We start from the raw sequence: 27965 nt of genomic DNA on the forward strand, positions 1-27965 counted from the left end.
CAGCCCGTTGTTGGGGGCATAGAGTGCGATCCTCTCGTTTAATAAACAATGTGCACTCGCTTGACTGTGGATATACAACAGTAAAGCACATGTGGTGATTGGACAAATCAAGCATCCGAAAGATATTCAACTTCAGACCGATCATATACGATCGTTTCGGATTTCTTCACAACTCACAAATCTGATGCCTAACGTCCTTATGCCTAACGTCACGGACCCAAAATTCGGCATTGGCATTATGCGTCTTTCGCAACCCTTTTAATATGAGCCTAATTCTAGCGATAGAATTAATAAGATTTAAATTTAAAAAATATTAGAACACAATAGCTAGTATCCTGATTTCTACGCCGACCATAATCCATAACCCTAAAAATGAATTTCTGTCTGTCTGAACCTTATAGACTCGGAAACTACTGAACCGATCGGCGTGAAAATTTGTATGCAGAGGTTTTTGGGGCCGAGGAACGTTCTTAAGGTGGTTTAAGAACACTCATAACTCGATATCTTATCAGAGAATACATCAATTTTAGGCGAAACGATGTTCGTTGGGTCTGCTAGTTTTCAATAAAAGTTATAGCAACATTGTAGCTTCATTCGGTGTCAGGCCATTTAGTCAAATACTGCTTGGTCGAATAGGGTGGGTGTACCAATTGTCGCCATACATAAGAACAACTATTTTTTTTTTAAATGAGTAAAAGGCATGTGGGTGGACTTTATATATCAAGCGAAAGGTTTTACTCCTAAGAACTTAGAACAGCTCCTTAGAACAGCTGTGAAAACCACAATAAAGTTCGTTATTATCCTCAAAATTGATTAATCCATAATAGGAACACATGCACCAGTTGTGGCACTATTCTTTTTTTTTTTTTGTGTCTTTATTAAAGAGACTTTCAGCCCGAGGCTGGCTCGTCTCCGAACTGGCACTATTCTTAATTTTGGTTCCTTATTTGGCAAATCCCATTGTTTTCTTATGGGACTGGCCAAATAGGGACCACTAGTGCGACAACTGGTGCAAAGGACGTCAAAAATTAAACAAAATCAATTTTTTAAATTATGCTTTGCTTGTTTTGGAGGAAATCAAAGGTGTTATCGTATAATATTAATATGCTTTATCGATATGAACTTGGTTTGTGGTGATTTTATTGGCCATTTGGCATATAAAGCACTAGTGCGACAACTGGTGCTATAGCCACAACTGGTACATCTAGCCTAGTTGAAAATATTCGTCTCAGTTTTCGAGTAGTGAAAAGTGAGAATTCTAAAGTGTGAAGTGAGAATTGGAGAATGTGACATTTTTGTTCACATCTCACATCATATAAGAAATAAAAAAAAAAGTCGGAATTTACAAATAATTGAGAAGTGAGAGCTGTGAGGCGTGAAGTAAAAAGTGAGGAGTAAGAAATAAGAAATGAGTAGTAAGAAGTGTGCTGGAGAAATGAGAGGTGAGAAGTGAAAATCGAGAAGTGGGAAATGAGAAATGAAAATTGGAATTAAGTTATAAAGAATAAAGAGGCGAGAAGCGGGTACTGGATAATAAAAATCGAAAAATAAGAATTGAAAAAAGTGAAGTGAGAAGTGAAAAGTGAGAAATGAGAAGTGGGGAGTGAGAAGAAAGGTATAAGAGGTGAGAAGTGTGAAATTGATCAAATTATACATCCCTCCCTTCTTTATTCTTCCTCTTCGTTTTCCATTCTTCATTTTCCCATCTCCCTTCTTTCTTCTTCCTTTTCCTTTTTCCCTTTTCGCTTTTAGTTTTTCCATCTTTCTTTATCTTTCTTAATTCTCCTTTCTTTCTTCTTCTTTTTTCTTCTTCTTTCCCTGCTCCCTTCGTCATTCTCTCTTCTCCCTCTCTCTCTTTTTCTTTTTCCTTCTTCTTTCTTCCTGTTTTTGTTTTTCTAACGTCTTTCTTCTCCATTCTTTCTACTCCATTCTGTTTACCCCATAAATCCTTCATTCTTCTTTCTCACTCAGTCGTCAACGGTGGTGTCAGTGGACCAAAATGTGGTATGTTCCAAGTAAATGATACAAGCTTTAGTAGTTAACATTGGAAACAAGTTTTTATTAGTTTGGTACAAGCCTGGGTACAAGCTTGAATAATAAATTTACCACTGTGTGGGGAAAAAATAATAAATGAGAGAAACTCTCCAAAATTATATGTTGTTCAAAATTGACCCATTCTCACCCCTCACAGGGGGTGACACTGCGTCTTGAAATGTGTAGAGATTTTACAAGTAAAGAGAAGAGTGTATTGATTCACACTCGAGAGCGTTCAGTTCACACATGCGTGTGATTAAAGCCTAGAGAAACATGATCGATAAAGAGTGAGGATATTTTCGGTCGCGTGTGTTTTGCTGTTATGTATAAAAAGGTCTATATTTAGGCGCTCACAACCAGGATGCATTTATTGGGGGGTGTTCTGACTTGTCAATATCCCCAACTCAGCCATCTTGGATTTTTGTATGGAATTTATGCTCGTTTTTTTACGTTTTGCACTGAAAATGTATGTCCACCACACACCCCCACCCCCCCTCCCCCCCCGCGCTGGTTATTCCCATCTACTGACGAAGTCGGATAACCTGTACATAAAAAATCAAAATTTCCATAAATAAATCAACATTAGCAATACACAATTACAACATTTCCCCCAAAAATTTTTTTTTTTCATCTTCTTCTTCTTCTTCTTATTGGCATTACATCCCCACACTGGGACAGAGCCGCCTCGCAGCTTAGTGTTCATTAAGCACTTCCACAGTTATTAACTGCGAGGTTTCTAAGCCAAGTTACCATTTTTGCATTCGTATATCATGAGGCTAACATGATGATACTTGTATGCCCAGGGAAGTCGAGACAATTTCCAATCCGAAAATTGCCTAGACCGGCACCGGGAATCGAACCCAGCCACCCTCAGCATGGTCTTGCTTTGTAGCCGCGCGTCTTACCACACGGCTAAGGAGGGCCCCTTTTTTTTCATAGAAAATTAAAAAATTTCCACAAAATAATCAATTAAGAGCAATAACAAAATAATAAAGTTTCCATAAAAAAATACAAGAAAGCAATAAAGCATATGAAATTTTACATGAGCTTCAAACGCTTTTAAAGAAGGGGTCATCTATGGAAAAAAGCACAGTTTGACTGCTTTTTTATATTTCCTTATGGAATTATCTTTTTTTTATTGATCAACAAAGCTTTTGTGGAAAATTTCCATTTTTTTTATGGGAAAAATATATTTATTTTGTGGAAAATTTGGTATTTTTTATTGTTTATTATTGATTTATTTATGGAAATTTTGTATTTTTTTCGTGGAACATTTTGATTTCTTTATGGAAAATTCTTCTTTTATAATTGCTATTTTTGCTATTTTGTTTATGGAAATTTTGTTTTATTTGTGGAAATTTTATATTTATTAATTGCTCATACCCTGATTACTTTATTGGCAATTTTCTAATTTTTTATGGGAAATTTCTATTTTTTTAGGGTGAGTTTTTATTTTAGTCGAACTGAAACTGTGGTGATTTTTTCTGAAACCATGGTAAAATTAACTGAAATTTCATGGTAGTTTTAAAAACAAAGCGTAGTCTACAAAATATTAGTTTTTACTAAGGATTTTTTTTCATAATGATGAAGAGGGTTCGACTGCTGTTGGTATATCGGAGCTACTTCTAACGGCGTTGCAGTCTTGGATAATCAAAACGAATGTTTTAGATTTTACCGACGTTTCGACTCTATTTCGAGTCTTCTTCAAGGGAAGAATTCAACGAAATTTGAATTTGAAATTCACCACAAGGTTTTCTACTCATATTATCAAAAGCTCAAATCTAGCGTAATAATGTTCGTACAATGCTAAAATTAAAGTCGATTGTTTAGCATAAGTAAGCAAACGAGCTACGGATGTTTCATCCCCATGGGCGTTGTGCCTCTTTCAATTCGTGCTCTTGAAAAATCACTAGAAAAAGCACTTAGTTTCCAAGATGGCCAATTTGTGGCTTTTTAGTATAACCACCTTATACAATATAGCTAGCTGATGCCATCTTCAAATTGAAGGGGTTAAATGTAAAGGAGTGTAAAAGACAAAAAGTTAGTTTTCATATTTTTTCCCTTCATATAAATTCTATGAAAGTCAGTCTTCAAGGTGCAACATGTGTGAGATGTTCACCTAAGTTTGTGCACCCAATCAAACATTGCTTGCTATGTTCGAACGTGCACATAGCAATCTGAACACGAGCCTGAACTCCGATACACCCAGGCGCAATGTACAATGTTACATCGAGTTTAAACTTGGGTTCAAACATGTGCGCTTGCACATGAGAATGTTACGTTTGAGTAAATAAACGGGTTGCTAGGGAAACTATTGTTGATTCTTCACGTTTCCCAGCCTTGTTATTCATATCTCGAATAAGAGAATTTAACCAAACTTCAATGAAGGTATGATCGAAAAATTGAAATATGTTGTGCACATTTTTCGCACTTGCATAACGAAGCGTTTATAGAGGTGAGGTCTTGATTCAGGCCTTTCATTCATGACGTCTTAGGTTCGAATCTGCTCTGAGTGGATTCAGGATTCTACAACCACCAAAAATCTGATCAGTTCATATTTCTAAAATTTTGGGATAAGATTTTTCTGACACGTTTATATGGCGATAATTCATTCTACTTACTTTGCGGTAGTACTTGATAAATATACCGAGAATCTGAAGCGAAGTTCTGGGTTGCATTGAGATTTCTTTATTCCAGGGAGAGGGTTTTCGACCTTTTTGAAGAACCTTATGATAAACGGGGCTTTAATTTTAGTTTCGTAATTTTTTAGATTGTCATAATTGGAGATTTTATCTTTTATAAGAGCCATGTAATGTAGTTTATAAGACTTTTATGTTTAAGGATTTGTGGGTTCATTTCTGACGTGGAGCTCCATCGTTTGTGAATTTTCTTTGTATTGCATAATGTCATCGGCGTATTATTTATACATAGCAATATAGAATACATTATGAACAGACCCCCTACTATCTTTTTAGATTTCTATCAATTTGAATTTTTGGTTAACAACCTCCCTCCCCACTAAATTTTCTAAGTGTGTCTAGTTCTAAGTTCTAAGTTCTAAGTTCTAAGTGTGTCTTAGAACTTTTTGGAATCAACATCTATATTTTATTCACGATATGCAAATCCCATCGTATCTAACAAAACAAAATGCATGCTTGCATATGTAACGGATATAAAATAATTAGGGGCTACATTTTAGACAGACGAACAGAGACTTATGTATTTTACCTCGTTTAGCACATAAACGCAAGGACACTTTAAATAATCATTACATTGAAGGCTGCCGGTTATCTTACCGGGAAAATGCACATAATATTCAGTTGTTATGAACATTAAGAATCTGAAAATTGTATGCAAAATGTTGAGTAAACAAATTGTTGTGATATTGAGATATCGGACTAAGTGCAAACCACCTGACAAGGGCTGAAAAGTGGCATTTATAAAACTAAAACTACTTATGTGCCATTCCTAAAAAAAATCTAAAGACAAGGATTCAAACACTAGTGCCCTGAGTGAACGCCAAACGAGTTACCACTAGGCCATCACCGCTACTCAAGAAGAGAAACCACTTGACCAATATGAACAAATGAACAGCATGCTGTGTGTAAACTGATGTTTAAACTTCCATGTTCAACCCCGTGTGTTTGAACTTGGGCGCACACTCGTGTTCAAACCGGGTGCGATTTTGGTTCGGTTTATGATGAACTCGGTTTGGATCTAGTATGCATGTTTGAGTGCGAACTTGCACACGGGAAAACTGCACTTGTTTAAACGCACAACGTACAAACTTTATCAACATATTGCCGCAAAGCTGGAGAACCAAAGCATTTTTTGCTGTAGTCAACTCAATTTTGACCAAAATGTCACTTATGACCCTCTGCTTCTATCCCCCTCAATTGTAGAAAATCTCAACCATATTGATAATATTAACATTTCCAAAAAGTGGTGATATACTTTTGCCGGAAAACTCATGAGGCAAAACGCCTTTTAGCTAGTAGCTAGCGAATCAGAATTCAGGTATGGAAAGTGCGTGGAGACGCATAGTATATTGTAGGTTAGTTCCACTCAACCCCCCCACAAGATGACAGAAAGCCATAGTTTCGCGTACCCACTTGGAAAATAGCAGATGGCGCCACACAACGTAAACAACGGGTCATCCTGCATCGCCGACACGGTTTTGTTGTAAGGGAAAATATATTTTTGTTTCGTCTTTTGTTGATGCCAAACTACGGGCAAGAGTTGCAGTACAAAAAGGCGTAGAGATAATTGGAACCATTAATTGAACTAAATTAAAACAAAACTAATTTGATTTCATTTATTTTTTCTTGTATTGAGCTTTCGAAGCACAGAGTTTAATATATAAAATAAAAGTGGGTGGTAATCCAGTTGCGACAAAAATACTACACGACTACGATAGAAGATAAAAACGATGCCAATGTTCCGGTTGTTGAACCGCTTGCGTCCGCCACTGTGATTGATGACTTTTGGCTTCAATCATTGATTTATTCAGCAATCCACGTTCAAAACAGTTTATTGGAAAAATAAATTGTGAGCATTGTAAACATGAGCTTGTTCAGACTTCAGAACATATTGAGGCCAACAAAGATGATCTTTTAATTTGCAAGATCCCGGAGACGGAGTTAAAAATAGGGTAAGACGGTATAATATGCCCCCCCCCTAAGGCAACTTCTTGATAACTTTTTACTTTTCAACGCAATTTATGCTAACTTTGTGTTATTTGGTAGTTCAGGAAGTCGCAAAAGCATTGCCCATGAGTAGTCATATAAAAATATTACAGATAACACGTAATAAAGCTTTTTTGAAAAGTCAAAAGTCGTGAAAAAATGAATTTCAGAAAGTGCCTGGGCAATATGCCCCACCTTAACCAATAACGTTTCATAGCCCTTCATTAATATTTTATAAATCCCATAATAAAAAGTTTATAAATCCCTTTGCGCTTGACATTAAAAAACCAACATAGATCCTTTTAAGCAGGTGTGAATTACATTTCAATATTTTCCATACAATTTGGAAGCAACTGCTGCAGGCTCGCTGCGCTTGTGTCCAGTTGGTAAGGGCATATCGTCCTGCCTACACTGGGGCGTTTTGGCCAGTGATACATGTTTCCGAAAATCGTTACATTTTTGAAGATGGAAGCAATTTTATATCATATTAACCACTGAGAAAAGTTATTTTGTTGCCCAATTGAGTGTTCCAGTGCAAGTTTTGCGGACAGTATGCTAGAGTCGCTCCAGAATGTTGAGCAAACAAACATGAAAAGTTACATCAAAAATGTAACTTTTTGTATTTTGCTATTATTTTCAATGCGTAATTCAAAAATACTTCCACATTCACATAGTATGATGGGTTTACAAATACTTATAGGTACCAACTGATTTTGATCCTTAATTAGTTATAGTTTTCTAGAAATCAAAGGGGGGCGTTTTGGCCAGGTGGGGCGCATTATACCGTCTTACCCTACTTATTAACGGTTAACCGAAACACGAACTTCAACGTCGGGAAACATTATGCGCAGCTTGGATATCGCATCGATATGACCATCTACAACACCCACCAACATGTTTTATTAACAAGTTAGCTTAACACATTTTAGCACAGGAAGCCATTAATAATCATCGAAGTATTTTGATGGCATAAAAAATTCATCCGTAATAAAACTCATAAAACTGATTCTTTTCCGCGCCGAATAAAGCCCCAAACACAATGTTAGCGGAACTGCAACGGAAAGGGCAAATTTGACAGAAAATATATGGGCTAACTGTTGTCACACGTTGTCCTATTTCAATAAAAATAAATGACTTAAATGAGACAAATATAACCATTTCTACTAGTGTCAATATTTGCTATTTAAAGAGAAGAACTGAATTCATTTCGAAATTCACAAAAATAAAGAAAAAAAAAAATTGCTGTTTGCTTTTATCACACCCATCTGGAATCAAACGAACAAAAACTATCTCAACAACAACACAGAAACCATCGAACTGTCAAATTGTAACTAAAAGTTAAAGGAATCGGTGGAATGGTTCACAGCCTAAGTACTCCTATATGTAATTGTTTCGATTCTTCCAGCGCCAAACCAGGTTGTGGTGATATCTATACAATTCATCACCCAGCTCCGTAGAGCTTGTGTATATACGAGCCTATATCAAAATTTCTAATGAGTAGTGTAATTGTGTGATAAATGAATAAATAATAATATTATATATAATTAAAATTTGGGTTTATTTTTAACTTTTTACGCCATATTCAGAAAATGCTCACGAAATAATCGAGTTTGACAGAACCACCTGAACCAATTTTTCGGGGTACACTGACAATGTACTGGAGCTGTCAAGTTGCTCACGGGTTGGTTCCACTAGGGAATTTTGCCTCGCCAAAATGTTAGATGCTTCATCAAAATGTGGAAAATTTAGCTTTTTCCTACCTTTCGATTATGTTGACACTTTTTTCACTTTTTTTTGTTACGAACATCTCAAACTCCACGGATACAAATTTCTTCCATTTGCTTCAAAAATATACATGTTTATTTCCAAAATGGTAATATGTTTGAATCAAACATATTTATTTTTAAAACCAAATCAAATTCCTGTTTGTTTTATACATACACTAGTGGACAGCCCCTCACTCGCTCTTGCAAAAGTAAACAAAAACTCGAGTTCGGATCGGATCCGATCGGAAGTCAGCAGAGGAGCAGGAGCAAAAGTAGAAGCATATGTTTTCTTGCTTCCAAATTGATTATAGGGATGTTTTTCAGGTACAGAAAGGTAAGTAAATGAAATATGAACGTTTGGAATTGTGAAATCTGGTAGTCAAATGCTACCAGAATATGAAAATTGGTAGAATTGATAAGAAAATATTATGAGGGGTCGAACCAAAACAATAATATCCATGTTTGCTTCAAACATTTAGCTGGTTAAAACAACTTGAAACGCACATTTGATTCAATAAAAAGTTTTTATTCACTTCAAATGCAATAATATGTTTATTCCAAACAAATTTATTTTTGATTCCAGAACAAACTGAATTTATGTTTGGATTTACCTAGAATATGTTTGTTTTTAACATAGTTTTTTCTGCGTGTCGAACACAGGAAATATGAGGGAATACCCAAAAGGCATTTTGCCATGGAGAGAAAGTGGGGGCGTTTTGGGGCATCATCCCCTACTCAGTTCGTGCGTTACCGCATGATAGTGAAAGGCCCGGTTATACATTTATCATTTGCTGGGTGAATATACACTTTACCCAAGCGGCAACTTGTTGATTTTCACATTAACGGCGCTGTACGTGATGTGAACTTCTTCTTCTTAAATGGCTCTACATTCCAACTGGAACTTGGCCTGCTTTTCAACTTAGTATGCTTAGTATCCTATTATTCTAGTATTTTAAATTATTACTTGAAAACTTTTCATTGGCATGAGTATTTATCTTGTGCGGCAAGTACAATGGATACATTATGCCTAATTGCCTAGAGTGTTGAGAATGTTTCCAACCCGAAAACGTCCTAGACCGGACCAAGAATCGAACTTGCCATCTCCTGATTGGTAATCCTACGCCTTTGCTCGCAAGGCTACTGGGTGATGTGAGCTCTGTTGTTTACTTCTCTCCCTCTTCGGGAAGGTTCGGTTAATTTCAAAGCAGAAAGAAAATAAGAAAATGAATGCTAGTGCTGTCGAATTTTTTTAACCCTGATTTTATGTCTCATCACTCACTTCTTGTTTCCTAATTCTTATCGCTTATCACATCTGGCTTCTCAATTATCGCTTTGTACTTCAAAATTCTCCTATGTCAATACTCATAACTTAATTTATATTTCTCACGGTGTGCCCCGTGGAATTCGACAACATTTTTTTCTCTCCATACTAAGCTGGGCCAGACAAACACAAATTGTATGAAAGATTTCTTCAAGGGCATCAAGGGCAATTTTTGTTTTAAGAAAGTGTTTACAATATAGGAAACTGACCCAAATTTCAGTTGAGCCATATGAACGCGCTGCCCTTTCAATGTGATGTTTTCTCTAAAAACTATAAACAAACCGAAAATGGCTCTAAATCATTATCAGTTTTTGCTTCAATTTCTGCCTGGCAGAAAATGCAATTTTACTACCAACAACAACTGAAAATCTATACAAAATAAAAGAAAGTTTGACTTTTTACTATTATATAAAGTAAAGCAAAAGTTTCGTCCCCCCTACCCTCACGCAGAAAAAACTATGTTAAAAACAAACATATTCTACACGGAGAAAAAACGATCTAGTTTGAAACAACCAAAATGTTGGTTGAATTTCAAACTAAACTTTTAGTTGTTGTTAAGTCTAGTTTGTTTAATTTAAAACTCGAAAAATAATTTGGAACAAACAACTTTTTTGATTTGTTTCTACCTTTAAATGTATGGTTAATACAACCTTGATTATGCTTGTTTCAATCAAGGATTTTAGTTAGTTTCAATCATAAATTGGGTTGTATTTAATTTCGATGTGTTTCATAATTTAAATTAGGTTTCTAGGTTATTTCAACTAATTTAACAACCTAATTTAACCTAAATTGTTGCTTGATAAAAAAAATAACCTGAAAATCAGTTTGAGATAAACTAATATTCTAGAGGTTGTCATTTCCCAGCGCGCTCCGTCAATCATATTTGTGTTGAGCTTTCAAGTGAGTCTAAATTTTCGGTAGGCTAAGCGTCGATCGTTACAGTTTCCTGTGCCATCGTGGACGTTTCAGGCATCCTTTGGAGCTGGCAAGGGGTTTAATAGGAAGATCTGTGCTTGGAACTGGCTATCTACATATGTAAGTTAAATCTCCGTAGAAACAGGCGAATTTAAATTCAATTTTTTGTTTACTCTACAGGCGATCCATTCATCTTTCGACCGAGTAAGTGACACTAAAACATTTTGCTGTGGAATAGGATCGGTTTCCGGGATGTTGAAACTAGGGAGCGGTGGGAAGTCTGAAGCAGTGCTTTAACCCCAGAAGATATTTTTACCCATTATACAATTGTGGAATATTCCGATCGTTGTCGGATTAACTCATCATATGCTGCCGCTGCCAACGTAAATGTCCTTCATTGATATGAAACCCATATCGACAAGGGACAATTATGCTTGCGGCGGTAGTATAGTCGCCGCATAATAATGAACAACTACGATTTTTTGTTTGTTAAAATTACGCTATATATGTTCAATAAAGCTTTATAAAAATAAAATGATTTAATTGTTTTGTTAAAAAAATTAAACCAGAATGATCCAGCATTAATTTCAACCATAAAATTGATTAATTCAAACTATAAAAGATTGTTGATTCAACGTAGGTTTTGTTCGAAACAAACTTTTTTGGTTGAATCAACCTAAACTTTTGTTCATTTCCGTAGCTGTCAAAACAAAACAACCAAAGTCATGGTTGTTTCAAACAAATATTTATCAAACTTAACTAAAGAAGCTGAAAAAGGACAACATACAATTTTGGTTAGTTTCAACTAATGAATAAAGTTGATTCAAAGTGAAGTTATGTTTGTGCGTAATTCAACCTAAAGTTTTGGTTGAAGCAACCCGAAATTTGTTTGAACTTACTAAATATTTTTCTCCGTGTAGGTAAATCCAAACATAAATTCAGTTTGTTCTGGCATCAAAAATAAATCTGTTTGGAACAAACATATTATTGCATTTGAAGCGAACAAAAACTTTTTATTGAATCAAATGTGCGTTTCAAGTTGTTTTAACCAGCTAAATGTTTTAAGCAAACATGGATATTATTGTTTTGGTTCGACCCCTCATAATATTTTCTTATCAATTCTACCAATTTTCATATTCTGGTAGCATTTGACTACCAGATTTCACAATTCCAAACGTTCATATTTCATTTACTTACCTTTCTGTACCTGAAAAACATCCCTATAATCAATTTGGAAGCAAGAAAACATATGCTTCTACTTTTGCTCCTGCTCCTCTGCTGACTTCCGATCGGATCCGATCCGAACTCGAGTTTTTGTTTACTTTTGCAAGAGCGAGTGAGGGGCTGTCCACTAGTGTATGTATAAAACAAACAGGAATTTGATTTGGTTTTAAAAATAAATATGTTTGATTCAAACATATTACCATTTTGGAAATAAACATGTATATTTTTGAAGCAAATGGAAGAAATTTGTATCCGTGCTTCATTATAAATTGCAGACTTCATTATAAATTGCCTTCTGCCAAAAAAAGTTGTATTTATTCAGGCCATTGAGACTTTTGGACAATAATTTAAATCATCAATCTTCGTCGACAATAATCATGAACACCAGCATATTATTGACTCTTTCAGCACAGACAAACAGACATAACACATTGAACATTTCAGTTAGTTGGGCAATTTCAGTTAGTTGGGCAAATCACGATCCAGATGGCGGTAGTGAGCAAACGTCAAACTCTAGCAAATCCGATGCGCGCGCCCCTAGTGATCGATTGGCCAACTAATATTATTTGAATTGACCAGTAAATCAGTAAACGATGGGAATTTGACGAGTGTTATGTCTGTTTGTCTGTGCTTTCAGCTAATCCTTATATCATGTTGCACAAATAACAATCTCCATTTTGTTCTGTTCTCTTTCTTGGTAACTCTGTCCAAAATTGACACGAAAAACCCCTTTGCGAACCCTTGGAAATGTTCATCAGGCACGACCCATACCCAGCTGCCGCCTCAGTTCTACGCGCAAAACGTGATGATGAGCTCCTGGCGCGCTTACGATCCGACCGGATTCCAACGGACGTCACCATATGGTAATTTGAAAAAGGTAATGACTATGGCGAATAAATTAACTAAAGCATTTTCTCTTTCCCCTTCTCTCGTTTTATTTCTCCATCGCGTAAATCTGCGGCGGTTCTAAATTCCACCCACCACCAATCACACACACAAAAACACATACACACACTCTCTGCCTTTCTTGGCTGGGGGCTGTTTTGAAATGTAAATGGCACCATTATAATTGCACGACGCGTCCTTCGTCCGACTAAATTGCTCCAATAAACTCGATTAATTGATGGCCTTAACTTCGACCCGGCGTGAAATAAATTAATTGCAATCGACCAATGGCGCTGGGCGCGTGGGTGGATCCGTTCGGGCGCGAAACAATCCCACAATCACACAGACAGTGCAATGGACTTCCAGTTCGGCGAGGGACGGGAATGTGTCAATTGTGGGGCCATCTCAACACCACTCTGGCGTCGCGACGGCACCGGCCACTATCTTTGCAATGCATGCGGGCTCTATCATAAGATGAACGGTATGAATCGTCCCTTGATAAAGCCAAGCAAGAGATTGGTGAGTGTGAGTATTCCAATTTTGTATTTCAAAAGAAACTAGCTTCCTTCCTTTGAAGACAACATATCACCTTTTAAGCTGTTCTTTGCACTTTTCTTAAGATATCTTCAACATACTTAATTAAGGTTGACCCTTTTTAAATATGTTCAACTGTAATTCCATGTTTTTAATCTGTAAATTGAATCTCAAAAACTCTTCAAAATCTCATACAGCTTTAAATACATGTCAGGTTTCTCATATCAAATTCTCATCCCAGAGCTATAGTAGAAAGACCACCATTCTTACACTTCGCTACGCCAATCATTCTTCTTGATATGTTGTCTTCGGTTCCTCTCTTTCCCTCTTTTCCTGATAGCCGAGATATAAACCACGCTTGCTGGCGTCACACAGGCAAACTGTTATAATTTAGTACCACTTCTCTGCTTTCAGACGGCGACTCGTAGACTGGGCCTTTGCTGTACTAACTGCGGTACGCGAACGACGACGCTGTGGCGGCGAAACAACGACGGCGAACCGGTATGCAACGCGTGTGGACTGTATTTCAAACTGCATGGCGTTAATCGTCCGTTGGCGATGCGTAAAGATGGCATACAAACTCGAAAGCGGAAACCAAAGAAAGCAGGATCCGGTGGAGCGACGGATGTTATGGCTCTGGTTAGCGGCAAAAAGGACGACATGAACGATGGTGAGTGTTGGCGTATATCATAACAGAATATTATAGTATTCAGTACTAAAATTCCAAACAAGTTAAAAATTATAAATAATTCTCGTACATATTCGCGTAGCTGGGGATCTGGCAGAACGTGAAACGTTAAAGACGGACACGTAAACATCGGGTCCGCCTTTTTCGTGTGAAGAAGTGCGAACTGGAGAAAGATGCTTGCAAAGTCAATAAAACAATGTTTGTTTACAAAATAAGTTACTCCCAAATGGCAAATCGGTCCCGAAATGTTTATCAAACTCTTTTAACAGGACATTGCTCTAAATGTTTAATCTGAGGCGTGAGAGGCAGAACGACATTATGTCAAATGACACGTGACATTTTGGAGAGTTTTCACTCGGCAATGCATCGGCACAAGGGACTGAAAATCCCTGGTAACTGGTCAGTAGGGCGAAACGGAAGTCGAACGCATCTCGACCCGCAAAGAAAACTAAGGACAGAGGCAAGACCTGAAACTAGCTAGCTCACGGGAGGGTATTCTACCGGGTCGTTACGCCAGGCGTCTGGCAGGCGTTCGAGGAGTCTGGAGTAGTGGCTAATCTAACTCGATCTGGCCGGCTTGGCGTTGGTCGCAGGGAGATTCAATCCAGAACCTTTCGTGGACGCGACGGACGTGGACGAGTGCTGGCTCTGGGGAGGCCGATTCAACTTCTCGGCGTTGGATTTAGAAGATGACGGCCACACTTTGGTCAGTGATGACGCAGCGTTTTCATAGCCACCGAGCATAACCAAATCTTCCCGGAAATCATCTCCGAGGCACTGCACTCTCAAGAAACTTGGGAAAAAGTATGAAAGAAAAAGGTAATTTTATGCCGAACGTCCATTATGCCTATCGTCCATTATGCTCGACGTCCGTTATGCCTAACGTACTTATGCCCAATATCCTTATGCCTAACGTACTTATACCTAACAGGGTACACCCGGTTAGGACGTGCGAAGCATCAGACGCACCAAGACCGGTGAGATCTTGGTACTTAAACACGGAGCGCAAGCAAATGGGAAGGACTACAGGAAGCTGGCCCATAAGGTCTTGGATGAAGGCGCTGAGGTGAGGTCGTGGAGTGCGGAAGTTACCATCCAGTGCAAGCAACTAGACGAGGTCACGAACTCGAACGACGTCGTCTCTGCCGTCAGAGACCGGTGTGGTATAGAGGTCGAGAAGACCTACCCTAGCAGCACACATGTTGCATATAGGTTGCTGCAACTTATATGTGACCAGATTAAGTTGCTGCAACCATTTTTGTCTAACTTGTGCTGCTCGGGTATGTACGCCTAAGAGGCGGTCCCATTGGCATGCAGGTAGCTTACCTTAGGTAACCGGTTGCGAAAGCCAGAAAGTTCATGGAGCGAGGGAAGTTTAAGATTGTCTGGTCAGTATGCCCAGAAAGCAACTCCAGCCACCTTCAGTGGACAGGTGCTATCGGTGCTTAGAGTCGGGGCTGGAAGGGCCCAGACCATAGCAACATGTGCCGTCGTTGTGGTGAAGAAGGGCACAAGGCACAGAAATGCGATAAGGCGCCAAAGTGCCTCATCTGCGCCAGCAAAAAGCAAGCCTGTAACCACGTTATGGGTGGACCTTCGTGTCCATTCGGAGAGACAAACAAGAAGAAGTAACACAACTGAATCTCAACCACTGTGCAACTGCCCAGCAGCTTCTGTGGCAGTCGGTCTTGGAGTCGAGAACCGATGTTGCCCGATTACCGATAACAGCAATTGGATGGCGCACACTCAATTTTTATTTCTGCAGCTCGGCAAAATCTGCACAGCCGTGTGCCCAGCAAAACGAGATTTTAACGCTTTGACAGCGGAGTGGGACAGCCGCTGCACCAATCGAAGGGGTCAAGCGTTACTAGAGGCGCTAGCGAAGCTCGACGCAGTGCTAGCACTTTCAAAAGGAACGGGGTCGAGTCATGGATTGACGTAACGTTTGTCATTCCTGGTCTGGCACCAGACTTGGACTGGATGGTGGATGAGGACACCCATAGTGATCATCTAACAATTCGCTTTAAGATCAACTATGGCGTGCAACGTCTAAGCGGAGATATATTGATAGCTATCGCACGTGCAGATGCCCGATATACTGGTGGAGTGCCGAGATTGGCAGAAATTGGTGTTGTTGCCGAAGGCCGAAGGCCGAAGACATGTATAAGCGTATAGAACCATCTGTTTTATAGACACAAATGGCTGACTCCGTACTCAGAGGATACGGATGGCCTGTCAAGCAATCAGTTCGGTAAAGGTAAATCTACGTTGGACGCTAATACCTCAGTGGTAAAGATCGCCTCAATAACGATCCAACAGAAAAGGCGAGGTATTCGATACATGCATGTTGTACCATTTCAACGCATTCAACAGCGCAAGCTGGAATGCCATCGCGCTCTCGTTACACCGGCTTAGCCTGCTGGGGGGCTTTACCAGATTTTGGAAAGCTATTTCGAGACCGATGCCGGTCAGAGAAGCGTTGCTATTACCGCAGAAGTTCCGCAAGGTTCAATACTGGCCCGATATTATGGAACCTTATGTACGACGGGTTCTGAAGCTAAAGCTCCCTCCTGGTGTTAAGATCGTCGGCTTTGCCGATGACGTAAACTTAGAGGTCTACGGGGAATCAATCCCGAGGGCGGATTGGATGAGCGCTAGAGGCCAGGAGCTCGCTCAACATAAGACGGAGGTGGTTATCGTCAACAACCGCAAGTAGGTTCGACATGCAGTGATTCATGTGGATGAAGTCGCGATCGCATAAAACCGGAGTTCGAAGCTCCTTGGGGTCGTTATTAACGGCAAGTTGACCTTCGGCAGCCACGTCGACTATGCGTGCAAGAGGGCTTCGACTGCTGTTGCGGCATTATCGAGGATGATGTCCAACAGTTCCAAGGTGTGTGCCAGTAGACGTAGGCGTGTTTCGAGCTACATAGCACCAGAGGAGCCCGCGAACGCACCAGGGTGACTTCAGTTGCCAGATGGCAGCGCGAGTGGGTTAACTCTTCTAAAGGTACGTGGACCCACCGGCTGATACCTAACATGGGTGGGGAGACCCCATGGGGAAGTTCACTTCCATCTGACACAATTCCTGTCAGGCCACGGCTGCGGATGGTAGTGGCTGGTAACCGATGCTATTGGGAAAGGTACAGCGTTTCAAGGGTAGAAGAGAAACGAATCCAGCACATGCGTGCCTGTCATACAGCCGACATAAATTCTACAAAAATGGCAAGATTTTGACCTCACAAGGTAAATGCCCCCCAACCCTAAATGTGATTATTATGATAGTCCTTTAAAACTTGTGTTCTTTATCTGAGGAAGATATTCTGAGTAAATATCTTTTGTGGTACTTTCAAGCAAATCCTCAACATACCTTCTTTCTTAATAATCAATCCAACATCATTTTTTACTAACACGATTTCTTCATTTCTTTTTTCCTAGGATCTCTCTTACAAACTGACCGCAATGGTAACTCCAAGAACCTGTCAGTCAGCCCTAAAACTCCAAGTTTAACGTCGCCGCCGTTGAGATCTCTTCATATCTCCCCTCATCACCACCACCATCATCAGTCGTACAACCTGCCGTCTTCTCTAACCTCATCACACCACGCATCGTCGCTGAACTTGGGTGGCAAATATGATCTCTCCTCGCTGTCCACGGCAGGATCGCTGGGTAGCATTGGCGCAGGTGGAGGCAATGGCTCAGGAACGGCCTCCTCATCCCACCAGCAGTCGCACAACACCTCTCACATATACAGCACCCCTACATCCAATCCGTCCCATCATGTAGCCGCCAACAACTACATGCACAACACTGGCACCAGTTTAGGGTCATCTCCATTTGGTCAAATCAAGTCGGAATCCAACCCACTGGCTTCATCAACCCCAACGTCGGTCGCGTCCAATGGATACGGTGACTACATGAACAACTGCCTCCAAAGCGGATACTTCGGGGGTACATTTGGTTCGCTGCATTCTCACCACAGTCCACACTCGACCGGCATGGGCGGAACGGTTAACGGGGCCCTTCCGCACACCCATCACCACCACCACCATCACAGTACGGCAGCGGATCTCGCTGGGTACCATCACCAGCACAATGTCATACAGGCGGCCAAGCTGATGGCCTCATCCTAAGCAACCCGCAGAAAGACGCTTCCGAATCTCTATATCTATACGATTGTTCATAGTACTTAATCCAGTTAAGTTCCTCGCTTCTACAGCTTGCTTATTTTTAGGAAAGTGTAGTAGTTCGTTTTGTAGATAATTAATTCAACTCTATTAGACAAAAAAGACTTATGGAAGATAAAATTTATCTCAGTAACTTTGTATCTAAAAATGACAAATTGTATAACGATTTATTGGCTTGTTAGGTGTAATAAGGATAGTTTTACCACGGCAAGAGTAGTATTTCCTGAACCGATCATTATGTGAGATAATCGTGATAATTATTATTCTTTCCCATTGTCATATAATACTTACGTACAATTTCGCCAATTGACATGTATTTATTTCAGTTTCGTACTATTAGCGCATAAGATCAGTAGGAAAGTCCAAAACCGAACATCTAACAGTATTGGTGAATGAGTGAGTTCAGCTAACAGCAAGTATTTGATGTCTTCAATTGGCAACATCTATAGCAAGCTTGATATTTATTGAAAGTATGATATAAATACGTTCATAGTAGTTTAATCATGAATATCCTATTTAGTTTTAGCTTACCTGTAAGAAAATATGAAAAAAAAAACAATTGTTTGATGAATTAATAAATCAAAAGGCTTGAAATAAAGTTGATTGTTTGTGATTATTCATAGAAGAAAATATATGATGGGTAAGTTTTGAATTAAATTTATTTATATTTTGAAGTTCGCAATATACCTTTTGTATTTGTATCTAACTTTAGATTTTATTTAACAATAATTCATAACTACACAAATAATCTTCTAACGATTTTCAATGTATATGTGGCTATGAGCAACTATATACTGCCCACCCAGTAAACCACATATCGTATATGAAATGATAAATTGTATCGCATATATTGCTATTTTCTTTCACATTCGTATATGACTGCTTATATAGATGGCTAAAATATGAATATTATTGTATATGATAGCAGGGTAAGCAATATATACGATTGCGTTTATGGAAGTCATAAACCTATATAAACAATATCAGTTTTATCGGATCAAATCGGAAATATCGCTTATGTATACAAATATTGTCATGCAAATCATATACCGATGTGCGTTGTACGTATATAGCTTCCACCTTCTGCGCGTTGAGCACTGAGCCACTGAACCTTACCGATTGAATTAATTTCAAAGTTACTTACTTCATTCCATCCGATCTGCCAAAATTCCGAATATTGCCGGTTTATTTTTCACTGCCAACCAGTATCGCTCAATATCTGCACTAACAATTTATCGAACAACTAAAATGTAATTAAGTTGTAAACACAGTTCGAGAGTAAACACGATGAAAGACTGATGTTGACATTTCATAATCGTTTATACGTGGGTTGAATCGTTTGGAATGATGCGCAATCGTTGTTATGTACGAACATTATCAGGATAATCATATGTTGTTATCATATACGATTCAAGCCACATTTGTACGCACAACAACAAGGGATCCGAATCGTATCAATGTAGTTCATATCGTACACTGAAGCTCTTGTCAATAATAAATCGCCATCTAGATTATGATTGTCAAAATTTTGCTGCTTTTCAAGAGTTGCTGAGTAGCGCAAGGGTAGAGCATCAGCCTTTAGTTCCAGAGGTCAAATGTTCGAGACAGGGTTGTTACCATTTATTTTTTCAAATATTCACTAAGTCGTATAAATGTTCATGGAAACTCGAGAAAGTCGTTATTTAGCCCGTATATGGCCTCCACTTTAGTAGGTATATAGCGATTCGGTGCATTATATACATAATATCTTATGTGTATATGATGACCTATATCAATGGCAATAGGTATAAAAATGTTGACTGGGTGATAGCAACGTCTTTTGATCAACACCATTGTACATTTCAATATCGATTAAAGTGAATCTTGATCTTGTACTTGAAAGCATTTCATTCCTGTAAATAACTGGCAATTCGTTCCAATATTTGACTGCACGATGACGAAAAGATTCTTTTAAATAATTCGAGCGATACCTAGGGACAGTTAACAGGAAAGTACGGGATGATCGAATAAATGTGAAAAAGTTGTGGAGGTACAGTCGGGATTCACTGGTTGGGAATTTAATACTTGGGTCACTTTTTAGTTGGGCCTCCGCTGGTTGGCCCAACTAAGAAGCAACCGTAAGTCAAAATTCAATGTAAACACGAAAAACGGGATTGGGCGTCACTGGACATCATTTGTGATGTTCAAGTCCAAATATACGTGTTTAAATGGCTGTCAGTTGACCCAACTAAAAAAACGAATTCGTTAGTTGGGCCGAGGTCGTGGCCCAACCAGCGAATCGCGACTGTAAACAGGTGGTCGGCTCAGAATATTGTGTCCCAACTAACATTTAATGTCAATGTAAATGTTATTTCAACTCGTCTATACGGCTTTAAGCTGAATATGTGTGCTATACATATGATCAAGAACTTCTATTCAATGCTTTTACTAGCAAATATGGCGAATCTATTCAGCTGTTTTTGACGTGTCTGCACAACTACTTTACAGCATGTTACACATTTTTTCTCAATCTTTACTAAACCATTTAGTAGGGGGAATGACGGCTTTGGCAGGTTTTGTTCTATTATTGGCAGGGGGGTTTTTGCCTTTCTCGTACAACAAAGTTGTACCGAAAGGCTATCATTTCACTCCGAAAACAAACTTTTGATAAGAGTTCCGGAGACCTATAGTATTATATACCAATCGATTCAGCTCGACGAGCTGAACAAATGTCTGTCTGTCCGTGTGTGTGTATGTGTGTGCACAAAATGCTATAAAAAACATTAGCCAATTTTTCACATAGTAACTCTTAACCGATTTTCTTGCAACAAGTTGCATCCGACAGAGACTAAAACGCTGTTGATCACTATTGAATTTCATAACAATTGCGAATCGCAAAAAAAAGATAATAATAAAATAGTGATGAGACAGAGTCACATAGAACAATAATGTGTTATGAAAAATGCCTTGCATCTACGAATATTTTTGAAGTTTATCCGTGGCTTGCTCCCATTAAGAGTTTCATCGTACTATAAAGATGCTCGTGTTGCACGCATTTAGGCGTAAGTATGCTCTTCGTTCAGTTTCATAGTACTATGAAATTGTCCGAAAGTCAAAATTCGAACATAGGAAATTCGAGAAACTTTTGGCAGTGTCATCTGTCGTCTACTAGTGTAAGTTTTCTATCATAACATTAGACGGTGTAACTGTTTTGCCTTTCTTGTACATCATCGAGGTGTAAGCGTAAAGACTACATTTAATACCTTTTTGCGCGAGAAAGGCGCCATCACCGCTAGGTGGATTAATCTGGGTTTTATGACTGACTTGGCTCAATTTTGGCCTAAACATTCTTTGCATATCAAAGAATATTGTGGCCAAATTTCATAAAATTTGGTCGACAAAAACCCCCCTGCCAATAATAGAACAAAACCTGCCAAAGCCGTCTTTCCCCCTAATATAATTCGCTTCAATGGCGCTTATTCAGATTTTTTGAATCTGTTAAATAAGTTTTATACAGCCACTGAATTCAATTTGATTAAATATTATTTAAGAGGAGAGTAAATTTCGGAGTTTATTCAATGTTTTTTTTGTGAAAACTCAAATATCAATTTTGTTGCTACCTAGATTCGAACTCCTGATCTCCTGATTCGGTACCGGGAATCGAACCCAGCCACCCTCAGCATGGTCTTGCTTTGTAGCCTTGCGTCTTACCGCACGGCTTAGGAGGGCCCCGGAAATCTATCAGACTGATTAAAAATCGACATGGATTTCAGGCTGACTTCACATATATTTGTCATCATGATAAACAGTGTATGTACTGAGGGCTTAAGATTACTTAATGAGGTGGTAAAATGTTTGAGAATTATTTGAAATAAGCTCAAAATAGAGAAAATAGATGAAGGGGCTATAGCCCCCCTAGGCATTGGGGATAGTTACGCCAATGGGTTAATTGTTCAATATTAAGGTAGGTAACGACCAATTTGAGTGTTATGGCGGCTACACAACTAATGCCTTAAAACAGTCCGAACGCTGTATCTGCCTAGATCTTGAGAAGACATGTGAATGTGGAGGCGGAAATATAAAACGGTTCAGGAAACGAAGAAGACGAGATTCCGACAGTTTTTGGGTGATTTGATTCGAGCTTGCCCGAACAGCCTGAACGAAGTATGGTTTATCAAAATGTGAACTGTTGTGATCGGATTTTTGTAAAATTGTTGTGAATGGTCGAGGTGCTTTTTTGGGTGATCCCAGTCGGTATTGCGGAATCAAATTTCCGATACGAGCTATCGATATTTTGAGGCGAGTACATCGAGTATATCCAACAGGTACTAAGTCCACATCCGTTATACGGCCATGATTAGTCCACTGGAGCCCACGACATTATGGCCTGCTAAAGCTAATCGACCTTCTCTCCCCGTATGACCAACCGTCCACTTGTCCTACATCGAAGTGGATTGGCTTTATTGTGTTAGAATAAGTTAGATGGATCTCGCTAGTCACAGGGCTGGTAGCAAGTCACTTTTTAGTGACCTGGTCACTATTTTGAGCCTAGTCACTAAAAAGTTACTATTTGCATCCAAAAGTCACTAAAGTCACTATTTTTCGAAAAATGGTCACTAAAGTCACTATTTTCGCACCGCCGTTTGCGAGAAAAAAGTTTAAAATAAAAATCATTTGTACCTACCATTATCATCAACCAAATCAAATGTAAATCTGTTAGCAAAATATATAAAGTTTGAGAAATTGCTCCAAGGCCAAAGCGCAGGATTGTTACGACTACGCGGATTTCGCGATTTTCGAGGATTTGATGCGGATTTACATAACGGTTTTGAGGTTTCGCGCGGATTTAGTTTTGGGTGGAAATTTAATGGAAAAAGGAGCGTAGGCTTTTGTTTTTGATAGCAAAATGTCGTTGAGAAGGGACTCCACATTTGAGAAAGGACTCCAATTTGATGCTTACCCAAATTTTTGGATATTTTCAAGCCACCATTGAGTGCATTATACTCTTGAGCACTCGTTTAACAAGCATTATAAGGGTAAGAACTTCACTTGTTGTAATTTTTCATCGTTTCTGAATATCCATTTTTTTGTCACGTCAATTTTGACATATTTCCGAGATATTTCTTAGTTTATGATTGATTAACCCGTCTACGACGAACCACACAGCATGATATTGTCGGCGTAGCACCATATTAGAATTCGGAAGTCGGGACTTCCGAACCAAACTTTCTTCCGAAGTTCACACGTCTAACTTCACACGTCTAACTACATAAAAATATTAGCGGAAGCCCAATCCAAAACATCGTTCTAGCAATCTTTCACATTGTCTTGCAGCTGAATCATCTATATATGGTGACACTTTTGGGAATATATTTTGACGAGTCAATATTTTTTGAACGGTAGTAAAAGACAGCGCAAAATTTGTAATATTTCATTCTGCCTTTTCCATACACAAACTGCAGTTCCACGAAAAACTTCGAGCTCATGTTAAACTTCATTACCACAATGCTGTAGAACTTGCTTTACCCGTGATGGTGGGTAAATACCATTGCGTGGTGTGTTACGGAATAAGGTTTACCATGGTCGTATTGCTAGCCTCTGGATGTCCCAACTACCTACCTACCTGTTGTAGCCCTACCTACCTGTGCTACCTGTTGTAGCCCACAGTATCGAAGTGTGTTTGTTAACCTGCCGATGATTGCTACAACGACTCAAATTGATATCGTACGGCTTTTGCGACTATATGCGTTGTCGTATATTTTGTCTTTTTCATATGTACAAAATAATAGATTAAATTTTTGTCCATTCCACCTTTTGCCTTTCGACCTTTTGTCATAGATTCATTAAATCAGCATACTCCCACGGAATCCCCCTTCCGCTATAAGTCAAACGCAATTCATGGATATTTCTTTATGTAAGACATGTAATTCGACTTGTGAATAAAATTGTAATGATTCTCAATAAATCCTTTTATTTACAAACAACAATAGCATCCAAAATTTATTAGATATTCATTATACGCGTTCCTACTTAGTCTATTCTATGCACTACTTTGTTGTTTTAGTAGGTAATTGAACTGAATATGAAATCACTGCAAACAACTCAGGAAAAAGATGGCACTCACATATCCACAAAAATATGATGATCAAAATCTGATGTTATCCTACGGTGGTTATTTCGAAGATAATACATGTACAATATGTACTACGAATGCAACCCGACCAGGAAGACTTAATCGCTTCATAGCTGATTTTATTGTCTGCTCCTATGGTTTTTAAAACAGTATCTGTCAAGAACTTTGTTAGTAACGGAAATAAGCAATACAAAAAAGCTTATATTTAAACAAGAATGTTATTTTTAAAATCAAAATAACTGAATTATATTAACAGTAGTTATCATTTGATGTTGTTTAAATGTTGATACAATTTCATTTTGGTATCCTAGTCGGGAATAATCACTTTGTGGCTGTGAGTGTTACGCACGATTGAAGGTAAATTACGGTACGATCCCGATGCAACGTAAAACTGAGCAAATAAAGTTCTTAATGACTGGTTGTCCGTGTCTTAGTACGCTTAGAGTAATGAGTGTCCATCACTTAGGTAATAGTAGTAACGTTAAATACGATTGATAGGTAGGTACGGTTGTTCAAAGCTTGGTAAATTCTACGAAAAAAAAATCGAACAAAAATTATTTTCCATCTAAAGTTTGCTCTTGAGGGAGAGCACCGATCACATAGATTCAATGTACTTTTTCGCCTTTTTCAAATCTTCAACCGTCTCTTCTTTGTCACCAACACATCCAAGGCGTTGACCCATCCGCACAGCCTGTCCAGGCTGGAGATTGAACCTGTTGGAAAAGAACACATTTTAAAATTTTTTGGTTCCATTCACGTTTGACGCCATACATACTTGAAATCTTTCGGTGCCTCGAAAATTAGCACAATAGTGCTACCCATATTGAACTGCCCTAGCAGTTCACCTTTGTTAAGGAATGAATCGCTCGGGAGAGTTAGCTCGTCGTATTCCTTACACCGATGCGTCCCCACTTCCAAACCAACCCATTGGTTCGTCTTCAGCTTTTCATCCATGTAGATTTGCACCGATCCAACGTTGGTTGCGCCTGGGTAGAATGAATAAAAAACAATATATTTAGTACCTTTATATTGTGGAGAGATACACCACCATGTCCCGGTAGGGCTTGTTTTTCCAGTTTCCCTAATCATTTGTGCATGTAAGCGTTTCTAAAGATTCCACTAATTGGGACGAAACCCAATTAAAAAGTAGCCAAACGTCAAAATGTGGTGTGTCGTTGCCGTTTCATTTTCGCTTTCGACGAGATCAACAAATTTTGGCGCGTAAAATTTGTATTTGTTCAATACGAAAATTAAACTAAAATTTGTGATTGTCAATACGTCCCGTTTAGCGAACACATTCGCTGATTGGAGTGAGGTCGTGTCCCAAATAACAAACGATCATTGTATTTCAATAATTTTAAGAACTATTATCGAATAGGCGTAATTTTATTATAATTTGAAATGTGAAAAGAATAATGCTCTCTCAGATATAGCAGGGGAACCCGGGGCAAAAAGGACACCTTTGATTTCCCTGTAACATATAATAATATAAGCATAATCGATGACCTGCTTGACAGTCTTATGATGTAATATTCATCAAATTTCGTCTACAAACAGCTGAAAAAATGCTACTTGGATCTGGTCAAAAATTATAATAATGACATCAAATAAGAATTTTCGAAGGGCATTTTATATTAATTTAGGTTTATTCGAAGTTAGAAACAAGTTTACAATATTTACAAGTATTTCTAACTCAACACTACTGGCTGCTTTTTTGCAAAAATATGCATTTAAATGCACTATTGACGACCCGGGGCAAAAAGGACACCTCTACCAGGGGCAAAAGGGTCACTCTTTTATTTGATTTGATTTTGTTGTTGTGAGTTCGTAGTGACAACATCCGTTCAACACCGAGTTCCAACTGGCCGGTGAAGATTGATTACGAGGTTTCCGTCAACGCCACCCTGAAACGTGCCTACGTGTTCCTGAGGCATCGTCCGCGGTGCAGGGTTCAATTATGTTTAGTTATTTATTACACCTTCATTTCAATATGTGTCCTTTTGAAAATGAAATGAAAAAAAAACAGCCAAAATAAATGTTTATATTTTGTCCACTTTTATTATATGATTCATCTTCTTCTTATTGGAATTACATCCCCACACTGGGACAGAGCCGCCTCGCAGCTTAGTATTCATTAAGCACTTCCACAGTTATTAACTGCGAGGTTTCTAAGCCAAGTTACCATTTTTGCATTCATAATATCATGAGGCTAACTCGATGATACTTTTATACCCAGGGTTGTCGAGACAATTTCCAATCCGAAAATTGTCTAGACCGGCACCGGGGATAGAACCCAGTCACCCTCAGCATGGTCTTGCTTTGTAGCCGTGCGTCTTACCACACGGCTAAGGAGGGCCCCTATATGATCCATATCAATATCAATGTAGTTTCATTGATAGCTACCTACATTACATTTTGCGTACGATAAACGTTTGATTTAGTGGTGCTACTATTATGTAAAAATGTTCAAAATACTTAAGGTGACCTTCTTGCCCCGGGTTCCCCCACCCTCATATAAATGGGTTCGGCACATGTTATGCCTAACGTACATGTCGATCGTGGATTATGCGTAACGTGCGCAATGCCTGACGTATTCAGTATCAAGCTCGTTTATTTTTGCTAACATGCATGCTCACTGCTGAACAAATCGTAAAAATAAGAAACAAATCAAAACCCTTTTCATTTCTTTGTTTTTGATGGGATAAAAATGGGAGCTACCGAACAGTTCCCCTAGTTTGAATAAGAAGCACAATCATCTTACTAAAAATTAAAATCAAAATCGGTTACGCTTAAAAAACCCAGATTAATCCACCTAGCGGCGATGAGGCCTTTTTCGTGCATCATAAAATGTATTGAAAAAATCACATTTGAAAGGTCAAAAAAGCACTTTAAGAAAACAGATCGCATTTTTTCTAGCATTTTGCTTGTTTTTGCATTAATATTTATTATTAAGTATTACCACCATGCTTGAAACATGCTTTTTTTCGAATTTGTTTCACAAGGGGGGACTATTGCACTATGGGGAAAAGGGTGGCCATTAATCGTAAAATTTACTATCTCCAATTTGTCTAATATCATAATCATATGAAAGTATATACCCTAGATAAGAGAATCAGGATATTGAAGCGCTCATTCAAAAGATATGGGCTGGTGAAATGAAAAAAGCTGAAAAAAATAGAAAAGCATTACTAACTTTGATTTGTATGTTATGAAGTCATTTTTTTTTCAAATATAAGGTTTTATATATCATTTCAAAGCTTAAAACTTTAGCTTTCCGATAGATTGGTTTGTTTTGCACGCGAAGTTTAATATCAAAAAGTTGTAGAAGAAAAACTTTAATTATCATAATTCTTTGCTATAAAATGGTCCCGCAAACCTAATGTCCCCAAATGTCCCCTGATCTGTAAATGGGGGATTGAAATATAACCCTAGTACCACCTTCTAGTGAGTGATTTGCTTGCGCATATTTGCGCGTTTACGAGAACGCTGCAATCAAAGTTTTCTTGAAAATTGTGGTTTTTATTCTCTATACCTCGTTATGATTAGAAAATGAACAACATTATTACTAGAAATATAGTTGTTTGCTATTTTATGCATTCTCGACATTCCCGCAT

General features: G+C 38.5%; 2 protein-coding genes across 8 annotated transcripts in view; one reads left to right on the forward strand and one right to left on the reverse strand.

The window, feature by feature from the left end:
* The window catches only part of LOC134219486 (GATA-binding factor A), a 139246-nt gene extending 120409 nt beyond the window's left edge, over window positions 1-18837 (forward strand). Inside the window, exons 4-7 of one of the 3 annotated variants that reach the window (XM_062698231.1) lie at window positions 12704-12808; window positions 13177-13349; window positions 13779-14034; window positions 17491-18837. In XM_062698231.1, the coding sequence (XP_062554215.1) occupies window positions 12704-12808; window positions 13177-13349; window positions 13779-14034; window positions 17491-18185 (1229 nt within the window). In that variant the 3' untranslated portion in view covers window positions 18186-18837. Of the gene's footprint in view, window positions 1-12703; window positions 12823-13176; window positions 13356-13778; window positions 14035-17490 lie in introns of all 3 variants that reach the window. The other 2 variants (XM_062698230.1, XM_062698232.1) reach the window with 2 other exon arrangements.
* A 5321-nt stretch (window positions 18838-24158) lies between these two features.
* LOC134226822 (phosphatidylserine decarboxylase proenzyme, mitochondrial-like) overlaps window positions 24159-27965 on the reverse strand; it is a 29207-nt gene continuing 25400 nt past the window's right edge. For all 5 annotated transcript variants that reach the window (XM_062707840.1, XM_062707843.1, XM_062707841.1 and 2 more), the window contains 2 exons: window positions 25127-25337; window positions 24159-25064 (listed from right to left, as the gene is read on the reverse strand). In XM_062707840.1, coding sequence (XP_062563824.1) covers window positions 24947-25064; window positions 25127-25337 — 329 coding nt within the window. In that variant the 3' untranslated portion in view covers window positions 24159-24946. The remainder of the gene's footprint in view (window positions 25065-25126; window positions 25338-27965) is intronic.

Source organism: Armigeres subalbatus, chromosome 3 (genome assembly GCF_024139115.2).
Source record: "Armigeres subalbatus isolate Guangzhou_Male chromosome 3, GZ_Asu_2, whole genome shotgun sequence".
NCBI classification, from domain to species: domain Eukaryota; kingdom Metazoa; phylum Arthropoda; class Insecta; order Diptera; family Culicidae; genus Armigeres; species Armigeres subalbatus.